Source organism: Dama dama, chromosome 6, assembly GCF_033118175.1.
Source record: "Dama dama isolate Ldn47 chromosome 6, ASM3311817v1, whole genome shotgun sequence".
Lineage (NCBI taxonomy): Eukaryota > Metazoa > Chordata > Mammalia > Artiodactyla > Cervidae > Dama > Dama dama.
In genome coordinates this window covers 25,724,826-25,744,318 of record NC_083686.1, presented here as the reverse complement: position 1 = coordinate 25,744,318, position 19,493 = coordinate 25,724,826, and the positions used below count along the sequence as shown (strand labels likewise).

The 19,493-nt window shown below is 34.5% G+C and overlaps 1 protein-coding gene and 1 pseudogene across 2 annotated transcripts in view; one reads left to right on the top strand and one right to left on the bottom strand.

The window, feature by feature from the left end:
* USO1 (USO1 vesicle transport factor) overlaps window positions 1–19,493 on the top strand; it is a 76,017-nt gene that overhangs the window by 13,650 nt on the left and 42,874 nt on the right. For both annotated transcript variants that reach the window (XM_061145773.1, XM_061145772.1), the window contains exons 2-4: window positions 4,352–4,438; window positions 4,516–4,580; window positions 11,563–11,639. In XM_061145773.1, the coding sequence (XP_061001756.1) occupies window positions 4,352–4,438; window positions 4,516–4,580; window positions 11,563–11,639 (229 nt within the window). The remainder of the gene's footprint in view (window positions 1–4,351; window positions 4,439–4,515; window positions 4,581–11,562; window positions 11,640–19,493) is intronic.
* On the bottom strand, window positions 572–2,043 carry LOC133058509 (large ribosomal subunit protein eL21-like; annotated as a pseudogene).

Below are 19,493 nucleotides of genomic sequence, written 5' to 3'. Positions count from 1 at the left end.
CCAGTTGAGAAGAATGTGTGCTTGCCACTAAAACCCAAGTTTAGTAGATAAAAAGCATGTTTATAGTCTTTTTTCTTCTCCTTTTGTTTGGCTGCGTCAGGTGGCTTGCAAAATCTCAGTTCTCCAACCAAGAATTGAACCTGGTCTACAGCAGTGAAAGCCTGGAATCCCAACCACTAGGCTATCAGGGAACGCCCAGCATGTTTGTCATCCTGCAAATAGTCTTGAGACATATTTACCCAAACTCAGGAATTTTTATATATACATAGTACACTTTAAAATAGTGATTAGTTTTTAAGTTACATTTTACAACTTTCTGAAAAAACTAGTGATTTTATTTATTAATCAAAGTTAATTGAAAATGTATAATTTGAACTCATTAGAAAAGAAATCTATCTTTAGCTAACAGTTTAATCTTACAATCATACTCAGGAAAACTCTTTTTAGCTTTAGATATTCTTTAAGCTGAGAATAGTGAGATTCGTGTTTTCAGAAGATAATTGTTTAGTTTTTCTCAAGGTAAAAAAAAAAATGAGAAAAACTATCAACCAATTATTTGATAAAGAGAACGTTTTATTATTCCTTTTTTTTTTCTTTTTTTACAGTCCAGGTCTTTATTTTTACACCCTTCAGGCCATGAATTCATAGGGAATGGGTTCCAACAGTTCAGGTTCCTTTCTATTGGTCCTCACAAAGTGTGCTTCTCTGGGTGGACCAGGCTGGCGCTTCAGCTGAACGCAAGTCCCTTTCTCTTTGGCTTCCTTCTTTTACTGATCATTTTCTTTCACATGTTTTAGGAAGCTTTCTCGGCTCTTAGAGTGCTTAATATGCTCGACATGCACATCAATTGTCTTGGCAAGAATCTTGCCCTTGTTTGTTACAATGATGCCAACAGCATGCTGGGTAACATTGTAGACTCTCCCAGTTTTGCCATGGTAACATTTGTGGGGCATTCCTTTTTGAACAGTACCTATTCCCTTGAATCTACAATATCACCCATCTTGTAGATTCGCATGTATGTGGCCAAAGGAACAACTCCATGTTTTCTAAAAGGCCTAGAGAATATGTAGCGGGTGTCCCTCCTCTTTCCCTTTGTGTTGGTCATTTTGGCGAATTACTGGAAGATGGCAGTTCCGGCCGAAAAGCTATTATTCCATTTTTGAAAGTCAATATAATTAATAAGAAGTAAGTACAATTTAAGGTAGGAATAATTTCTAAACGTGAAGAGGAAAACAGTGGGAAAGAATGGGAAAGACTATCGAGATCTCTTCAAGAAAATTAGAGATACCAAGGGAACATTTCATGCAAAGATGGGCTCAATAAAGGGCAGAAATGGGAGGGACCTAACAAAAGCAGAAGATACTAAGAAGAGCTGTCAAGAATACACAGAAGAACTGTACAAAAAAGATCTTCACAACCCAGATAATCACAATGGTGTGATCACTCACATAGAGCCAGACATCCTGGAATGTGAAGTCAAGTGGGCCTTAGGGAGCATCACTACAAACAAAGCTGATGGAGGTGATGGGATTCCAGTTGATCTATTTCAAATCCTAAAAGATGATGCTGTGAAAGTGTTGCACTCAATACATCAGCAAATTTAGAAAGCTCAGCAGTGGCCACAGGACTGGAAAAGGTCAGTTTTCATTCCAATCCCAAAGAAAGGCAATGCCACAGAATGCTCAAACTACCACACAGTTGCACTCAATCTCACATGCTAGTAAAGTAATGCTCAAAATTCTCCAAGCCAGGCTTCAGCAATACGTGAACCGTGAACTTCCACATGTTCAAGCTGGTTTTAGAAAAGGCAGAGGAACCAGAGATCAATTTGCCAACATCCTCTGGATCATCAAAAAAGCAATAGAGTTCCAGAAAAACATCTATTTCTGATTCATTGACTACACTAAAGCCTTTGACTATGTGGATCACAATAAATTGGAAAATTCTGAAAGAGATGGGAATACCAGACCACCTGACCTGCCTCTTGAGAAACCTGTATGCAGGTCAGGAAGCAACAGTTAGAACTGGACATGGAACAAGAGACTGGTTCCAAATAGGAAAAGGAGTACATCAAGGCTGTATATTGTCCCCTTGCTTATTTAACTTATATGCAGAGTACCTCATGAGAAATGCTGGGCTGGAGGAAGCACAAGCTGGAATCAAGATTGCCAGGAGAAATATCAATAACCTCAGATATGCAGATGACACCACCCTTATGGCAGAAAGTGAAGAAGAACTAAAGAGCCTCTTGATGAAAGTGAAAGAGGAGAGTGAAGAAGGTGGCTTAAAGCTCAACATTCAGAAAACTAAGATCACGGCATCTGATCCCATCACTTCATGGCAAATAGATGGGGAAACAACGGCTGACTTTATTTTTTGGGACTCCAAAATCACTGCAGATGGTGATTGCAGCCCTGAAATTAAAAGACGCTTACTCCTTGGAAGGAAAGTTATGGCCAACCTAGACAGCATATTGAAAAGCAGAGACATTACTTTGTCCACAAAGGTCTGTCTAATCAAGGCTATGGTTTTTCCAGTGGTCATGTATGGATGTGAGAGTTGGACTATAAAGAAAGCTGAGCCCTGAAGAATTGATGCTTTTCAACTGTGGTGTTGGAGAAGACTCTTGAGAGTTCCTTGGACTGCAAGGAGATCAGTCCTGGGTGTTCATTGGAAGGACTGGTGCTGAAGCTGAAACTCCAATACTTTGGCCACCTGAGGTGAAGAGCTGACTCATTGGAAAAGACCCTGATGCTGGGAAAGGTTGAGGGCAGGAGGAGCAGGGGACGACAGAGGATGAGATGGTTGGATGGCATCACCGACTCGATGGACATGGGTTTGGGTGGACTCCGGGAGTTGGTGATGGACAGGGAGGCCTGGTGTGCTGAGGTTCATGGGGTTGCAAAGAGTCAGACACTACTGAGTGACTGAGCTGAACTGAGAATGAATAAAATCAAGAAGTCAAGCTAGGCTTGGTTAACATACTGCATCTGTAGTGTGAAGAAATGCAAATCAATATAGTAAAGACTTAGAAATTCTGCATTGGAGAAACCTAACTTTGTATATAACTTATGTTTCCCATTGGTTGTGATCATAGGAAGTCTGTTAATATCTTCTGGGACACTAGAAGTCTACAGAACATAATTTGGAAAACACTATATGTATTTAAACACCATTAATTTTGGTACATCGAAGGCAAAATTTGTGACACGCCAAAATCATTTTTAGAATCCGAGTAAAAAGTGTTATTAAAGAATGAATAATAGCATAATAAGATAGAAAACAACTGTTGGAGCTATGAAGGACCTGAGTGTAATGGTTTTAAAAACTGTTCTTTATCACTTGTTTTCCATGTTCTTTCATCCTTTCTATGGCTTATCTTTTCATTCTCTTAACAGTGTCTTTTGAAAAACAGGAGTGATGAAGTCCAAATTATTATGTTCTTCTTTTATGAATTATACTTTAATATATGTGTCTGAGAAACTCTTGCCTAATTTAAGGCCACAAGCATTTTCTCCAGTGCTTTCTTCTAGAGGTTTTATAGTTGCTTTAAGTTTCCAAATTCTTCTTTAAGTGCAGTTTTACATACACACACAGTTTGATTCTTTTATTACAGTGAGCTTAAAACTTACATAATTTTACAACTTGCTCTTTTTTTTTCACTATTTATTAAATCATAGTATTTTTATGTCAGTACAGTTAACATCTTTTGAGTAGTTTTCATAGTATTTGACTGGCAAATATACCATAATTTATTTAGTTTTTCTTCTCTTGATGGACAGTTGTTTCTATTTTTTTTCTATTATAAATAATGCTCCAAGGTTTATTTTAAAATTCAGTTTAGATTTTAATTCCTGAAAATTTATTAGAACCTTAGAACATTTCACCCTTCTAGGTTTTTGAGGCACACTTAAAACTAAATTTTTGATAAACAGTTTCTGACTTTCCTCATTCAGATATGTAGTGGAAACATTAGGGTGAAGTTATGATGTAAACAATCATTACTTTAAAAATTTTTGTTTATTAACTTTATTAACACATCATATACCATAGCCCTAATGGATCCTTCTTAGTTGAAAGAGCTGTAATAGTTACGTTTGCAAAGCTCTGAGTCTACTAATTTCTTTTTTCAGTTTATATAACTTAACCTTATTTGACTTCTCTTCTGCCACTTCCATTTTTCAAGTCTCTGTGAAAAATCTATTTGATATCTGTAACAAGATTATAATACTATCTAAATAGTGACATCCTTTTTTTTCCCCCTCAAATGGTATAAATTTTGGAAGAAACTTTATGTATCTTTTTTTCTTTCTTTTTATTCTATTTATGTTATTTCATTTTTCCATGACAGATTCAAAAGCTTTGTGACAGAGTAGCTTCATCTACTTTACTGGATGATCGAAGAAATGCTGTGCGAGCTCTGAAATCATTATCTAAGGTCTGTAACACTTTATCAGTTATTAAGGTTGTTATGTTGGATATTCCTTTCTTAAATAACATTTTTCTTTTGTGCAGAAATATCGCTTGGAAGTGGGTATTCAAGCAATGGAACATCTTATCCATGTTTTACAAACAGATCGGTATGTCTCTGTTTAATGATTTTTCTCCCTAATTTTTCTTAAAATTTTAATTAATTTGTTTTAGAGTCACTTTTCCAGAAATGATTAAGGCTACTAAGTTCTTACTTTCAGTTGTCATTTCAATAAAGAGTTACTGGACACTAGAGCCAAACCATTGTGCTAAGCACTTAGGACAGATATAATCTAAACCTTCAGGGGTTGAGAGCTTACCACTGTATAAAAAAGGAATGAAGTAACTGTCAGTGAAAGGTTTAATGTTTGGAATTTGAATTGAACAAATTAATGTATTGATTTTCACTTAGATATACTATAGTGTGCTATTCTATAATATACATATTATATGTTATATCAGTTATCTAGATTCTGTCTTTCTGAGGGGAGGTAAGTAAACTCATACTAATAGAGTGAAGTCTTAAGAGAAAAGTCATTCAGCGTAGTTTTTGCTCTTTCAGGTTGTCTTGAAGAGAGCATCTGCATCCTTGGTTTTAATTAACAACTGTGCAGGAATAACTTTAGATCTTATCTCTAGTTAAATATATCTTACAAGCTTTAGCGGCTTGGTTTACATTTCCACCATATCAAGATTTCTTCACAGGTACCTTAAATTCAAAATGTTCAAAAGTTAATATGTCTCTGGTTGTCCTACTAATACTCGTCCACATCCCATCACCCACCTGATCTACTTCAGCTGCCTTTAACCCAGGTTCATCCTAGTTAGCACCTTTCCATTAAAATAAGAAACTGGAGGTTTTGTGCTGAACTCATCCCTCTCCTTAACCCATTATGCCCATCCAGACCAAAAAAAAAAAACCTGGAATCCATGAATTCTCTTGATTTCAGTTGTCAGTCCTAGTTTTGACTCTCAGTGTCACTCACTTAAGTCATTTTCACAGCCACTGTATTAGTTATCTACTGCTGTGTAATACATTACCTCAAAGCTTCCTGGCTCAAAATAACAAGTATTTGTTATGTCACAGTTCCTGTGGATCAGGAATTCAGAAGTGGCTTAGCTAGGTGGTTCTGGCTCAAGGTCTCTTAGGAGGTTGTGCACAAGATGTCAGCCAGGACTGGAGTCATCTGAAGGCTTGATTGGGGCTGGAGTATCTGATGCCAAAGTGGCGCACTCACCTGAGGCAAGAGGCCTCAATATCTCACCTTGTTGCTCTCTCTAAAGGATTACTTGAGCATCCTCATGATATGAAAAACTGGCTTCTCCCAGAGCAAATGATCTTAGAGGGAGAACAGAGAGAAAGCCACAATGCCTTTTAGGACTTTGTCTCAGAAGTCACCTATCGTCAATCCCATTACATTCTACTTTACTAGAAGCAAGTTAATAAGTATAGCCTGTACTTAAGAAGAGGAGACTTAGGGTCCACCTTTTGAAGTGAGCTGTAACAGAGAGGTTTGGTTTTTTTTTTTAACATAATGTAAAACCGGCCACCGCCTCCAGACTCTATTCTTTGCCCCTGACTTCTTTGTCTTTCCATTCATTTCGAGAATTATCTGTCTGAAATATAAATCTTCTATTACTCACCTGTTTAATGCATTTAACCAACTCAGTGCAGTGTGAAGTCCAAGTTCCTCAAACAAAGCAAAGCATATAAGCATTTAAAAATATATATATATTTCTTCATTTATTTGTCTGCATCAGGTCATAGTTGCAGCACGCAGGCTCCAGAGCTTGTGGGCTCAGTAGATGGAGCACATGGTTCTAAGCATGTGGGGGAGCTTATTTCCCCCACCAGGGATTGAGCCCATGTACCCTGCGTCAGATGACAAATTCTTAACAACTGAACCACCAAAGAAGTCCCACATGTAAGCTTTTTAAAGACTTAGATGCTGCCCGTCTGTCAAAACTCATAACCTCTTTTAAAATTGTATTTCAGCAATGCCCAGCTGCTTGTTCATACCGAATAGAATCTTTGCTGTCCTCCTCAGTGTAACTCACATTGGCCACCTTTCAAAGCCAACTAATTCTTGTTTTTGTTATTTATTCATTTGGCTGTGCTGTATCTTAACAGCCCATGGGATCTTTGCCCTTTGTTGGCAGCATGCAGACTCTTAGTTGCATTTAGAATCTACTTCCCTGACCAGGGATCAGACCTGGGCCACCTGCATTGGGATTGCAGAGTCTTAACCATTGGACCACTAGGAAAGCCCCCCCAAAGCCTATTAATTCTAATGTGTTTGATTAAATCCATCGGATGTTATTCCAGAACTATCTGTTATTATTAACACTGGAGTGGGCAGCTGCAGGACTGTTATTTTAACACCAGCTGGGCAACTGCAGTAGGCAGAATAATGGTCCCCCAAAGATGTTTATATTCTCTCAGCACAACCTATAAATGTTACCTTAGATGGCAGAAGGGACTTTGGAGATACGATTAAGTTATGGATTTTTAGATAGAGAGATTATGTTGGATTATCCAGGTGGGCCCAGGGTAATCCTAAGGCTTCTCAAAAGTTGAAGAGGAATGCAAAAGAAGAGGTCAGAGTGAGGTAAAATGAAAAGACCTCCATCTATCTTTGCTGGTTTTAGAAGTGAAAGGGGACCTCTAGACCTGGAAAAGGCAAGGAAATGGATTCTCCCTGAAAGGCATCAGAAAAGAAGGCAGCCCTGATGATACCCTGACTTTAGTCCACTGAGACCCATTCAGCTCTCTGACTTCCGGAACAGTAAGATAATATATTTGTGTTGTATAAACCACTGAATTTGTAGTAATTTGCTACAGCATCAATAGAAAACTAATAAAGTAACCCAAGTTTGCTGTCTGCTTTAAACAGTACTCTAAGTTATGAGAAAACAAATGTTAGATCAAAAAAATTAGTGTGATTATTAAACATACATGTAATTTTTTTCATGTATCTTTATGCATGCATTTCTCATTGAGTTTTACAAAATTGGTTATGAAACAATTACTATCTTGATACAGAAAACAGAATGCTACCCCTTATATAAAGTGGCCCTTATTGTCATTTTTAGGGCACAGTAGAAAATAATAGTCTTGATATAAAGGTTAAGAAATACATTTAAAAAAACAGGTATTGCACATTTACTCTCTGCCAGGCATCATAAGGTGTACCAAATAGAAATAAGGTGTACCACGTAGCCTTGTGAATGTGAACTAATAATTGGTCATGTTAGAGGCTGATGGGTATTTTATTATGCCTCTTAGACAGCAAAGCCAAACGTCTGTGAACCTTCTTGTGTTTTATTCCTTTTCTTGTGTCAATTCCATCTCCATTTGTCTTCTATATTTATCTGTTATCTTCTGTTCTCAAAACATGCTATTAGTATTTTCTTAACTTCATTGATTGCAAAGGTGTATATTCTGCAGCCATCTCTTTCCACTTCTCATCTTCATTACTCTTTTATGCTTATGTTCTTGGCCTATCTAATACTCTAAGAATCCTTAAACTGAATCCCTTCATCCTTATCCCCCTCATCATTGGCTGCATCACGGAGAGCTGTGTTCCCTTTCTTGGCATGCCTTGAAACTCCATCTGTCCATGGTTCCATTTCTCTTAAAACTTGAGGAGCGACTGTTTATTCTCCCAAGTCTCACATTCAGGGCCTGAAAGTTGTCTGATGGAAACTAATGTTTCCAAACCATGTCACCTCAATAGTTTTTTTTTTTTTTTAGGTGTACATTTCAGTGGTTTTAGTATATTCACAAAGTTGTATAACTATCACCACTATCTAATTCCAAAACATTTTCATCACTTCAAAAACAGTCCAATATCCATTAGTTGTCATTGCCTAATGCTTACCATCCCCATTCCAAGTGCCTAGCAGCTGCTAATTTACTTTTTGTCTGTATAAATTTGACTGTTTTGAACATTTCATATAAATGGAATCATAAAATGTGGGACTTTTGTGTCTGGCTTCTTTCACTTAGCATAATATTTCAAAGTCCATCCATGTTGTAACATGTATTAGTATATTTCACCCCTTTTGACAGCTGAATAATATTCCAGGAAAGATCCCCTGGAGAAGGAAATAGCCACCCACTCTAGTATTCTTACCTGGGAAATTCATGGACATGGAGCTGTCACAAAGATTAGGACACAACTGAGCGACTAACTCACACACACGGATATAGCCTATTTGTTTATCCATTCATCTGTTGACAGACATTTGGGGGTATTTCCATTTTTTGACTGTTGTGAATAGTGCTATTATGAACATTTGTGTACTTGTTTTTGTGTGAACATATGTTTTATACACAAGAATGCAATTGTTGGGTCATGTAGTTTAACTTACTGAGAAACTGCCAAACTCTTAGATGGGGGGGCTGCGCCGTGTTACATCTTAATCTGCAGGTGTAAAGGTCCAGTTTCTATTCACCAACACTTTTTATTGCCCTTTTTTAAAAATGGCCATCCTAGTGAGTGTATCTTGTAGTTTTCCTTTGCACATACCTAATGACTTATGCTTTGCATATTCTTAATTATTGTTGAGTGTCTTTCCATGTGCTTATTTACCATTTGTGTGTCTTTATTAGAGAAATGACTGAGCCTTTTGCCTAATTTTAATTTGTTTACTTGCCTTTTTTTTTCAAGTTCTCTTTTTATTGTTCAGTTGTATATTATTCTGGATACAAAACCCTTAATAGACATGTGATTTGCAAATATTTTTTCCCATTTCTTGGGTTTTCTTTTCACTTTCTTAATAGTGTCCTTTGAAGGACAAATGTTTTTACTTCTGACAAAATCCAGTTTATCTGTTTTATCTTTTCTTGCTTATGCTTTTAGTATCATATTTAAGAAACCATTGCCTAATCCAGGGTTTTGAATATTTGTACCTGTGCTTTCATCTAAGAGTTTTATAGTTTTAACTCTTAGATTTAAATCCTGTATCCCATTTTGAGTTGATTTTTATATAAGGTGTGAAATTGGAATCCAACTTTTTGCATGTGGGTGTTTAATTGTCCATCACACCATTTGTTGAAGATACTTCTTTCCTCATTGAATGGTCTTTGCACCCTTGCCAAAAATCAACTGAAATAAATGTTAGACTTTATTTATTTTATTAATCTGTGTCTGTCCTTATGCCAGTATTGTCTTGATTACTATAATTTTATAGGAAGTTTCAAAATCAGAAAATGTGAGTCCTTCAACTTCGCTCTTCTTTTGTAAGATTATTTTGGCTCTTCTGGATACGTTGCATTCCCAGCATTCCCGTACAGGTTTAACATCAGCTGGTAGCTGGGATTTTTATAGGGACTGTATGAATCTGTAAGTCAAGTTGGGGTATATTACCATGTTTACAACATTACATCTTCCTGTTCATGAACACAGAATATCTTTTCATTTATTTGTGTTCTAGATAATTTCTTTCAACAATGTTTTGTAGTTTTCAGTGTACAAGTATAGGACTTTAGTAAAATTTATTTCAAAGTATTTAAAACTTTTCTATGTTATTTAAATGGAATTTTAAATTTTTTATTGTCTGATTGTTCATTGCTAGTATAGAGAAATACAGTTCATTTTTTTAATGTTAAGCATGTGTCCTTCAACCTTGCTGAATTTATTTTCTAGTTCTAAAAGATTTTTAGTGGTTTCCTTAGAATTTTCTATGTACGAGGTCATGTCATCAGTGAATGGGATAGTTGTAGTTCTTCCTTTCTAATCTGTATTTTTTTTATTTCCTTTTCTTGCCAAATGCTCTAGCTAGAACCTCTAATTCAGTGTTGGGTAGAAGTGGCTAGAGGAGACATCATTATCTTGTTACTGATCTTAGGGGTGAAGCATTTAGTTTTTCACCATTACATATGATGTTAGTTGTCAGATTTTCATTTTGAGGACGTTTCCTTCTATTCCTGCTTTCTCAAAGGTCTCTTAAGAGATGTCCCTCTTAAGTTTCTCAAAAACAGGTAATAATAATTTTAAAGATCTATTTTATTTGATATTTACATCCTCTGGTTGTGACTCTGTCCCTCATTTTTGCTTTCACTCCTCATCACTTCTTTATATTTATTGAATCTTTCTGACCTGTGTCTCATTCTTGCTTTTCACTCTGAATCTTTCATCTGAATCACTTTTCATCTTCCATCATGCTTTCACATTTTATCTGTTTATCAACAACAAAGATATTCTTCCTTGGACTTCCCTGGCAGTCCAGTGGTTAAAAGACTCTGCACTTCAATGCAGGGAGCATGGTTTCAATCCCTGGTCAAGGAACTAAGATCCCACATGCCACAAGACAAAAAAAAAATTATACTTCCTGAAACAAAAGAAAAAAAGATAAAAAAAATTTTATACTTCCTGAAACAAATGAGTAAAAGGAAAAAATTTTATACTTCCTGATGTTATAAATCTTAAATGTTTACTATAAGTTTTTTTTTTTTTTTTTTTAAGAAAATAAAATACAGATCAAGGAAATAAATTCCAGAGGTCCAACTAGAGAGAACACTTATGTTTATATAATACATATGTTATATAAACATATTTATGTTACAAAACATATGTAAACATACACACAGACTTTAAAAATTACCTGGCTTGTGCTGATTTTGCTTGTTTTAAAGTTGGATTTCTTTTCCAAATTGATTTATAAGGTTTCCTTAAAATATATACATACATATGTGAATATATATATGGTTTTTCATAGATGGGATCAATCTTCACATCAATTGTTGTATTCCATTTTTTTCCTACTGGCATTAAATCAGGGGTGTTTTAATTACCATGTCATTAAACATTATTTAAAACTACATTTTTTAATTGCTGCTATATATGGATATACCACACTTTTTAAAAATATTATTGGACATTTAGGTTGCGTCTGATTTTTCAGTATTATTAAAAAAAATAGACCTTTATATGTCTTTACAGTTTGCACTCTGATATTTTCTTAGGTTAGGTCTTCAGAAGTGAGATTAATGTTTTATACAATCTTGTTAAATAAAAGTCTAAAATGGTCATAACAGCTTATACTCTTAACTGGCAGTGTATAAGTGTAATAATTTCTTTCTTCCAGTTCGGATTCTGAAATAATAGGTTATGCTTTGGACACACTGTATAATATAATATCTAATGATGAAGAGGAAGAAGTAGGTAAGTTTCTTTTACTGTTTTTTTGTGTACATAAAATTAACTGGATTGTGCCATTTTTGCTATTTTAGGGTTGATTTTATTTTATAAATTTATTTTTAAGGTTTTTTTTTTCTTCTTTTTTTGTTCTAATCAATAAAGGGAAAACATTAGAAAATATCTTTACGATGACTGCTTTGTATGTGATTTGGAGGTGGAAAAAGATTCTCCTTTTTAAAATATATTATTCTCTCTTCATTGATTTTAGTTAAGCAGAATGAATGTTAGTAATCTCTCAATTAAATAATCATTTTTGGATATTGATTAAAAATCAAACTTTTATTTATATGTTATATGGTAAGCAGTATGAAGTTAGAGGAATTGTTCCTGATATATACTTAAATTTCTAACACAGGTCTTATGTTAACTTTTTTATATTTAGAAGGTTTTTTTGTTTTTGTGTGGTTACTTTTTGGTCACACCATGCAGTTTGCAGTATCTCAGTTCCCCAACCGGGGATTGAACCCAGTCCATGGCAATGAAAGCCTGGAATCCTAACCTCTTGGCCACCACGGAAATCCCAGCATGGGAAATACTTGGCTGGAAGTCCGTACATTTTATTCCATGTATTGTAAAAACAGACACTGAGTAACATTTTACAATGCTATTGAAGAATGCTTTCCTTATTTCACATTGACTGTTGCAGTAGGGCATAGTGGGTTTTTCATTGTTCTAGCAATCTAAAGGATGATATTCATGCATATTATAAGTTAATTTACACTGAAATTATAGGATCCTGCAAAATCTGAGTAGGTAAGTCATAAAGAAATGTAGCTAATATTGTTTACACATATTTTATTAAAGTAAAAGTGGAGCAGAAATATATATAGATATTAATTTCACAAAATACCAGTAATTAATAACATTTGAAACTGGGTTGTGTTGCATAATCACAATTTCTTAGAGTTGAATATCCTTTCTCTTAAATTTTTATTTCTCTGTGATATCTACCTCACAACTTTATTAATTTCTCAGGGGTAAAAAAAATCTTTAGTAAACATAATTTGGTTCCCACTGAAAAAGAGGCTGTCAGTTACATAACAATACTTAAATGCAGTACAACCATTTTGAAGAAAAAGATACTTATTTCTACTAGTCATTTCTCAGATGAGAAAATTAGATGCAGTTACACTTGTTAGAAAACATTAAATTTTTTCTTAGTTGTTTCAGATTGAAAATTTAGCTATTTTCTTCTTGATAATTTTTGTGTTTTTAAAAAAAATGTTTACCATCAATTAGGTGATTTTCCTTTGTTATAAATTCATAATCTAGTAACGTTTAGGTCCATTTTTTTGCTTCTGTTAATGTATTTGGGCTCCGTATTTTTAATTTACCATCCAAAAAGTGATTCTTTGGATGAAACAGGGTAAACAATTCTAGAAACTACAATAGTGGAGTCATTTTTTTCTAGGAAAGATTAAAATATGAACTTAGGCTAATAGCCTGAGTGAATTTTTAGAAAAATAGATATTGAGAAATAGGGTCTTCAGTTCTGTTATTGATACTTTGTCTTTACTGCTTCATCAAAAGATATTTCTTAGGTGATATAATGAACTTCATTTTAGAATGAATTCAACTTCATTGGAGTTATTTTAATAAACCCTCAATTTATTGGTAAATATGTCTCATAACTACATATATAGTACATGGCATATCTATTAGAATATCTAAGATATTTGAGTAAAATGAGTATGAAGCTCTTCCTTTAAAAAATTATATTGCTTATATGACGTTTTTAAGCTTTTATTTATTTTATTGTGAATATTACTACATAAAGTTTTCTTTATCATCCACTTTTCATTTATTTATTTTGTCCACCTTTTCAGATGATGTTGAAGGTAAAAGATTGCATTTAATATGCATGATGCTTTTAGGCATAATTTCTGATAATATAAAAGGACACTGTCAAGTGAGTTTCTTCTGGCTGGTAAAAAAAAATCTTGAGATTTATTTCAGTATATAAGAATTACTAAAGAGGAATATTTTATAATCTTATTATTTACTATTTCTATGACTGCAAATTATTTGTTGTCCAGGACACAAAATATTGTAGTACATATTTTAATGAAATTAAAGTTTTTTCTCTGGTAGGACAATCTATTTTAATTACTTCTTATGTATTTCCAAGGGGGAAATTTTTGAGGCAGTTTATTTAAAAATAAAAATAATATTTGAATATGTATACATATATATGTGTGTATACATACAAACTTTACCTATATTCAAGAAGAACTGGAAGGTATTTCAGTTCAGAGAATACTTATATGTTGATATTGTCCCTTTAAAATTATGCATGCACAATAATGTCTGGTTACTGACATTTTTTAATATTAATTTATAAAACTCACCAGTATTGCCTTTTTTCTGGTGGTCCGTTTCAATTTCCATTTACTTTTTAACATTGATTCTTCTTTTCCTCATAGTTAATTTAAAGCAACCACATTTTATTTTGTTTTGCCATTTTTCCTGAGATCCTTAACTTTTTAAAATGAAAGAAGAAAAAAATCCTTCTCTAAAGTAGGTTTAAAATGGTACATGACAAAATTTCTTATACCTAACAAAAAACTAACAAAGAAACTAACTTATTAAGCTATATAACATTAGCTTTTGTGAAATTTGAACCCCTTGTTTCAAAGCAGATAATACTGACTGCCTAATTAATTAATATACCTTGACTCTTGCGAAAATGCTGTGTCCTTGTTGAGTAGTACTATTATTGTTTTGTCATATTTATAGAGTTTAAATTTTACAGTGCTTCTATGTCCATTATCTTATTTGATCCTGTTAGCAAACTGTGAGGTAGGTGATATTTTTCTCTTTACTAAAGAGAAACCCCAGAGATATATGACTTACATGATATTCTCTATTAAGTAGAATAACAAATTTTTTATACCTTTTTTGTATTCCATAGTTTCCTGATTTAATAAATTGTGGCCATTTTTTCTGACTAGATTCTTTATTAAATCTTGTAATTTATACAACTAGTTTATGCAACTAGTAGACAGATGTTTAAAACTATAGGTCTGCTTGTTTACCTAATTGACCACAGTGTAAAAGATTACTTGGTATTCCCTCACTCTGAGTTAGAACTACCTCTATTAGAATATCTCTTTTGTCCTCCATTAAGACAGATTATGAACTTGATGTGGCGTTTCAACAAGAAGGTCCAGAATGTTTTTTAATATTGTTTATATAACTGGAAAAAAACACAACTGTAAATACATTTGAAGAGTAAATGTATATATACATATTTAGTTAAAAGCCACTTAAATAAGTGTGAAATGTTTCCAGAGGTTTATATGGACTTTTTAAAAAGCAATCTTTAATTTGATATGCCTGTCTTAGGTTTATTTTCACTATAATTTCAAAGGGTCATTTTGTTCTTAATTTTTCATTTGGGATTCCCTGGTGGCAAAGAATCTGCCTGTCAATGCAGGAGACTGGGGTCCAATCCCTGGGTGGGGAACATCCCCTTTAGCAGGAAATGGCAACCCACTCTAGTGTTCTTGCCTGGGGAATCCCATGGACAGAGGAGCCTGGCGGGCTACAGTCCATAGGGTCGCAACAGAGTCAGACATGACTTAGTAATTAAACAGCAACAAAGGGATGTTTACTTTTACAAGTTATAATAAGTATACCAAATAGTACATAAGCTATAGGATGTAAAAACATAGACTTAGCTCTGGAATTTTTAAAATAATTATACTGGGTGAAAAGAAATTGTTTACGTGTTTCATACTTTTGCCTACTTTTAAAAATATAGTATTTCATGAGTCTAGTTTTGTTTTACAATCTTTAGATATAATTAGTGTTGTAGTTTTAGCTTGACTAACTTCTACATCAAAACAGCTTTGTATGTTACTTTAATTGCTTAGCAAATTTTTGTGGTACTCTCCATTAAAATTTAGAAGTGCTGTCTTATGACTGTAATTTGAAGGAAGTGGAGTACATCTCACTAACACTTTTTTAGTTAATATTAAATCAGAAGGAACCATAGATCCTTGGAACAGGCTCATATTTTACTAGTTCAGTTCAAAGCATAGATCTTAATTATATACTGCTAAGCTATAGTATTTTATAGAGTATAGCTACAGAATAAATTGCATGTATAGTATTAAATCTACTTCTTGCTAAGTTATTAGCTTGTGCTCAATATCTGCACCAAATTAAACTTTTTCTCGGATTAAACTTCTGTTCCTTGAAATATAGCACAGAAGTTCTAGAGTTCTCTGTATTAAAAGGGATCTGTAGTTAAGCAATGTCACAAAGTTTACATTAGTATACTAAACATTGAGAATTCTGCAAAAAGGAGCCTATTCAATTTTGTTTAATCCAGACATATTTGTGTACCTGTGCTTGATTTCATGAGAAACCTGTTAACACATGCCACACAATCCTGCATTTTGAGAAATATTAACCAATACTTAAACCCACAGCTTAGTTATTTGCATTTATCCACATAAAAATATTTCATAGGAAGAATCCATCAGATCTTTATATGGTTTTCCTCCCTTCCTTTTAAGATTAATTTATAAGTTTGAATATTCTCCCAAATGTCAATCTTTTTTTTTTTACTGCACTGTGTGGCTTGTGGGATCTTAGTTCCCTGGCCAGATATCAAACCCATGCCCCCTGCAGTGGAAGCATGGACTCCTAACTACTGGAGCGCCAGGGAAGTCCCCCGAATACCATTGACTTTTATTTTGAACCCTTCTCTAGAGGTCACAGTCTTGAGGGCCAAGGGCATTGTCTGTGTTACATGCAAGGTTGTTTGACCACTTAGTATTTTAAATAATAAATACATCGCTAACATTAAAAATGGGGTACTTTGATATCACTTTTTAGATTTTGAGCTGTTCTTTTTAAAAACTCTGAAGACTGATGACACCTGGGCCTGCACTGTCCCATGGGAGCAGTCAGTTGGAGCTGAGGAATCGCTGCTTTCCTTGGACGAGCACATAGTCTCCATCCTCCTTATAGTCTTACACCTGGCCTGCTTCATTCATCTACGTTATTGTCTTGTCCCTGTAGTTGAGTTTATATTCTCTACTATATTCACAACACTCATAAAAACCATTTTAAAATAAATTATATGATTATTCCTTATATACCCAAGTGTGCTCTCATGTAATAAATATGAAAATATGCAAATGTAAAATAACCCTACAAAGCATCACAATTAGGTCATTGCATTGCTGCGTTAGTATTAATACTCTCTTAGAAGGAAACAGTTCTAAGGGGGAGACAGTTAAGCTATTTGCCTTTTCAACATACATTTCTTATGTATGTGGAGAGTTTTTCTCTTGACACATGTGGGCCACTTTTTGCACAGTTTTCTTTGCTTTTTTATCTGCAGAATTTGGCTAAGTATTTGTTCTTGGTACCATCCCCCACATAGCCATGGTTTGTTAGGGTTCCAGGGTAGCTAAAAACAGGTAGGCTCATTAGCCCAGCAACCCTTGTGAGATTTTGTGGGATAAAGGGCATTTACCATACTGTGGGAATCAGGGCTCTTTTTCATAGCTGATTCTAAAGAGGGAGGTTTTCAAAAGGTTTTATTAGCTTCCAGATTCTCATATCTTTCCCAGTTTCTTTGTTATCTCCCTTCCCATCATCACATCACCTTGCAAATAAAATGGAAAGGGAGCAGTTCCTGCTACTTTCGTAGTCTCAGTTTTTTTCCAACTCCATAGGTAGATTCAGCTTTGAGTGTTGAAAAACCGCAATGTACCATGCAAAATTTTACTTTCAGAGATGTGTGAATAATCAGGGCACAGGATTTTATCTGCTCCCAAAGGAACAGCAGGAAGTCTTTTAAGCAAATCAGTGATAAACATTGCCCCTTCCGTTCATGCTAGTTATGTTTGAGTATTAGATTTCCTTATGATTTTATTAGGCCTTTGTTGCATCAAGACTTTGCCCCTTTAATACCCTTGACATAATAATTATGCAATAACATGATGATAGCTTTCAAATGTAGTTTTTTTCATCCCTTCATGTCATCCTCTACCTGTTTTCCCTGAAATAATGGAAATATTTCAATGGAGATAATGACCGCTTCCCTAGGCAATTCTTCTGAAGCCACCATTAATCTAAAAAATTGAACTAAAAGTGGAAAAAATTAATTGTTTACTAATGTTAAAAAAAAAATCCAGCAAGTTTATTTGGCATCCAATCAATCATGAACTCAAGTAACTACTTATTTTAGTAGGTTGCATACAACTTTTATGAGAAGGATATAAGGTAAAATATCAGTGACAGGATTTGTTTACAGATAAGCATGTTTCTGGGAATATCATAGGTTATACTTTTTCTTAGACATCTTTTGCATCTTGGTGTAATACTCATTTATAGTAACCATACAAGAATCTGAAAATTTTCTTGAATCATTAAAAGAAGATTGTTATGTTCTGTATAATTTTGAAACTTGAGGGAATTCCCTGGTGGTCCAGTGATTAGGACGCCACACTTTAACTGCCAAGGGCCCAGATTGGATGCATGGTCAAGAGACTGACCAAAAAAAAGAAAACTTGATAATATCAATGCATGTAGATATATAGTGTGTTATAAATCTTAGGACTGTGGTTCTTAAGGGCAGTTCGGCCCCTCCTGCCACCTGAAGGACATTTGTCAGCGTCTGGAGACACGTGTGGTTGTCCCATCTTGAGGAACTGTAATGAATTGCAATTGGCATCTTGTGGGTAAAGGCCCGGGGTGCTGCTAAACATCTTGCCATGCTTGGGGAGCCTCTCACAACAATAACATTGTCAGTAGAGCCAGGGTTGAGAAAGCCTGTGCTAGGGATGATGATGATCATGCTGCTGTTACTGTCCCTGAGCACTCACTATTCACCAAACACTGTGCTGGATGTTTTAGTCACTGCAAACCCTTAAGGGAAACCCTGTGTAAAAGAGAACTGTTCCCGTTTTACAAGTAAGAAATCTGAAGCTTGATACAGTTGGGCTATTTGCCCAAAGTAATGACTAAATGGATGAATATGGGTTTAATCAATCTGATTTAAAACCTTTGTGAGCTTTCTTTTCACTTTACTGCCTTTCAGAAAAGTATCTGACTACACCACACACCCTAGCCATTCTGTTCATAAACAAATTCTGCCTGTGTTAGCAGTGCTACTTTATTTCTCAGTCATGTTAAGTTCAGAGATAGTATTTGACAGGTAATTGCTCATTTCTCCTTGAAACACTTCTTCATTCATTTCTCAGTCTCCCTGATTTCCTTCCTGTCTCACTGGGCTGCTCTTTCTTTGTCTGCTTTGTTGTTTTCTTTCTTTTCTCGCCAGTCTTAACATTGGAATGTCCTAGGGCATGGATTTCTTTCCTTCTCTGCTTTTTCCTTCAGTGGTCTCATCTAGGCTTGTGACTTGAAGTACAGTCTGTATGCCTGCCTCCCAAATATATATGTTCAACCCAGACCTCTCCACTGATATCCATATATGTATATTCAAATACTTTACTTGATGTCTCCAATTAGATTTTTTCCTCTCACACACAACTTCATTGAATTATAAATGAAATATAATAAATGTGTAAATGTACAGTTTGATGAATTTTGACATAGGTATAAACCCATGAAACCATCACTACCACCAAAATAGTGAACATACCCAAGTTTCTTTGTGCTTGTTTGTAATCAGTTCCTCCTCCTTCTAGTCCCATTTAACAATAGATCTGTGATTACCGTAGATTATTTGCATTTTTCTGGAATTTTTATGTAAATAAGATCATACAATATAGATTCTCTTTTTGTTTTATTTTAGTCTGACTTCTTTTACTCAGCATAATTATTTTGAGTTTCATT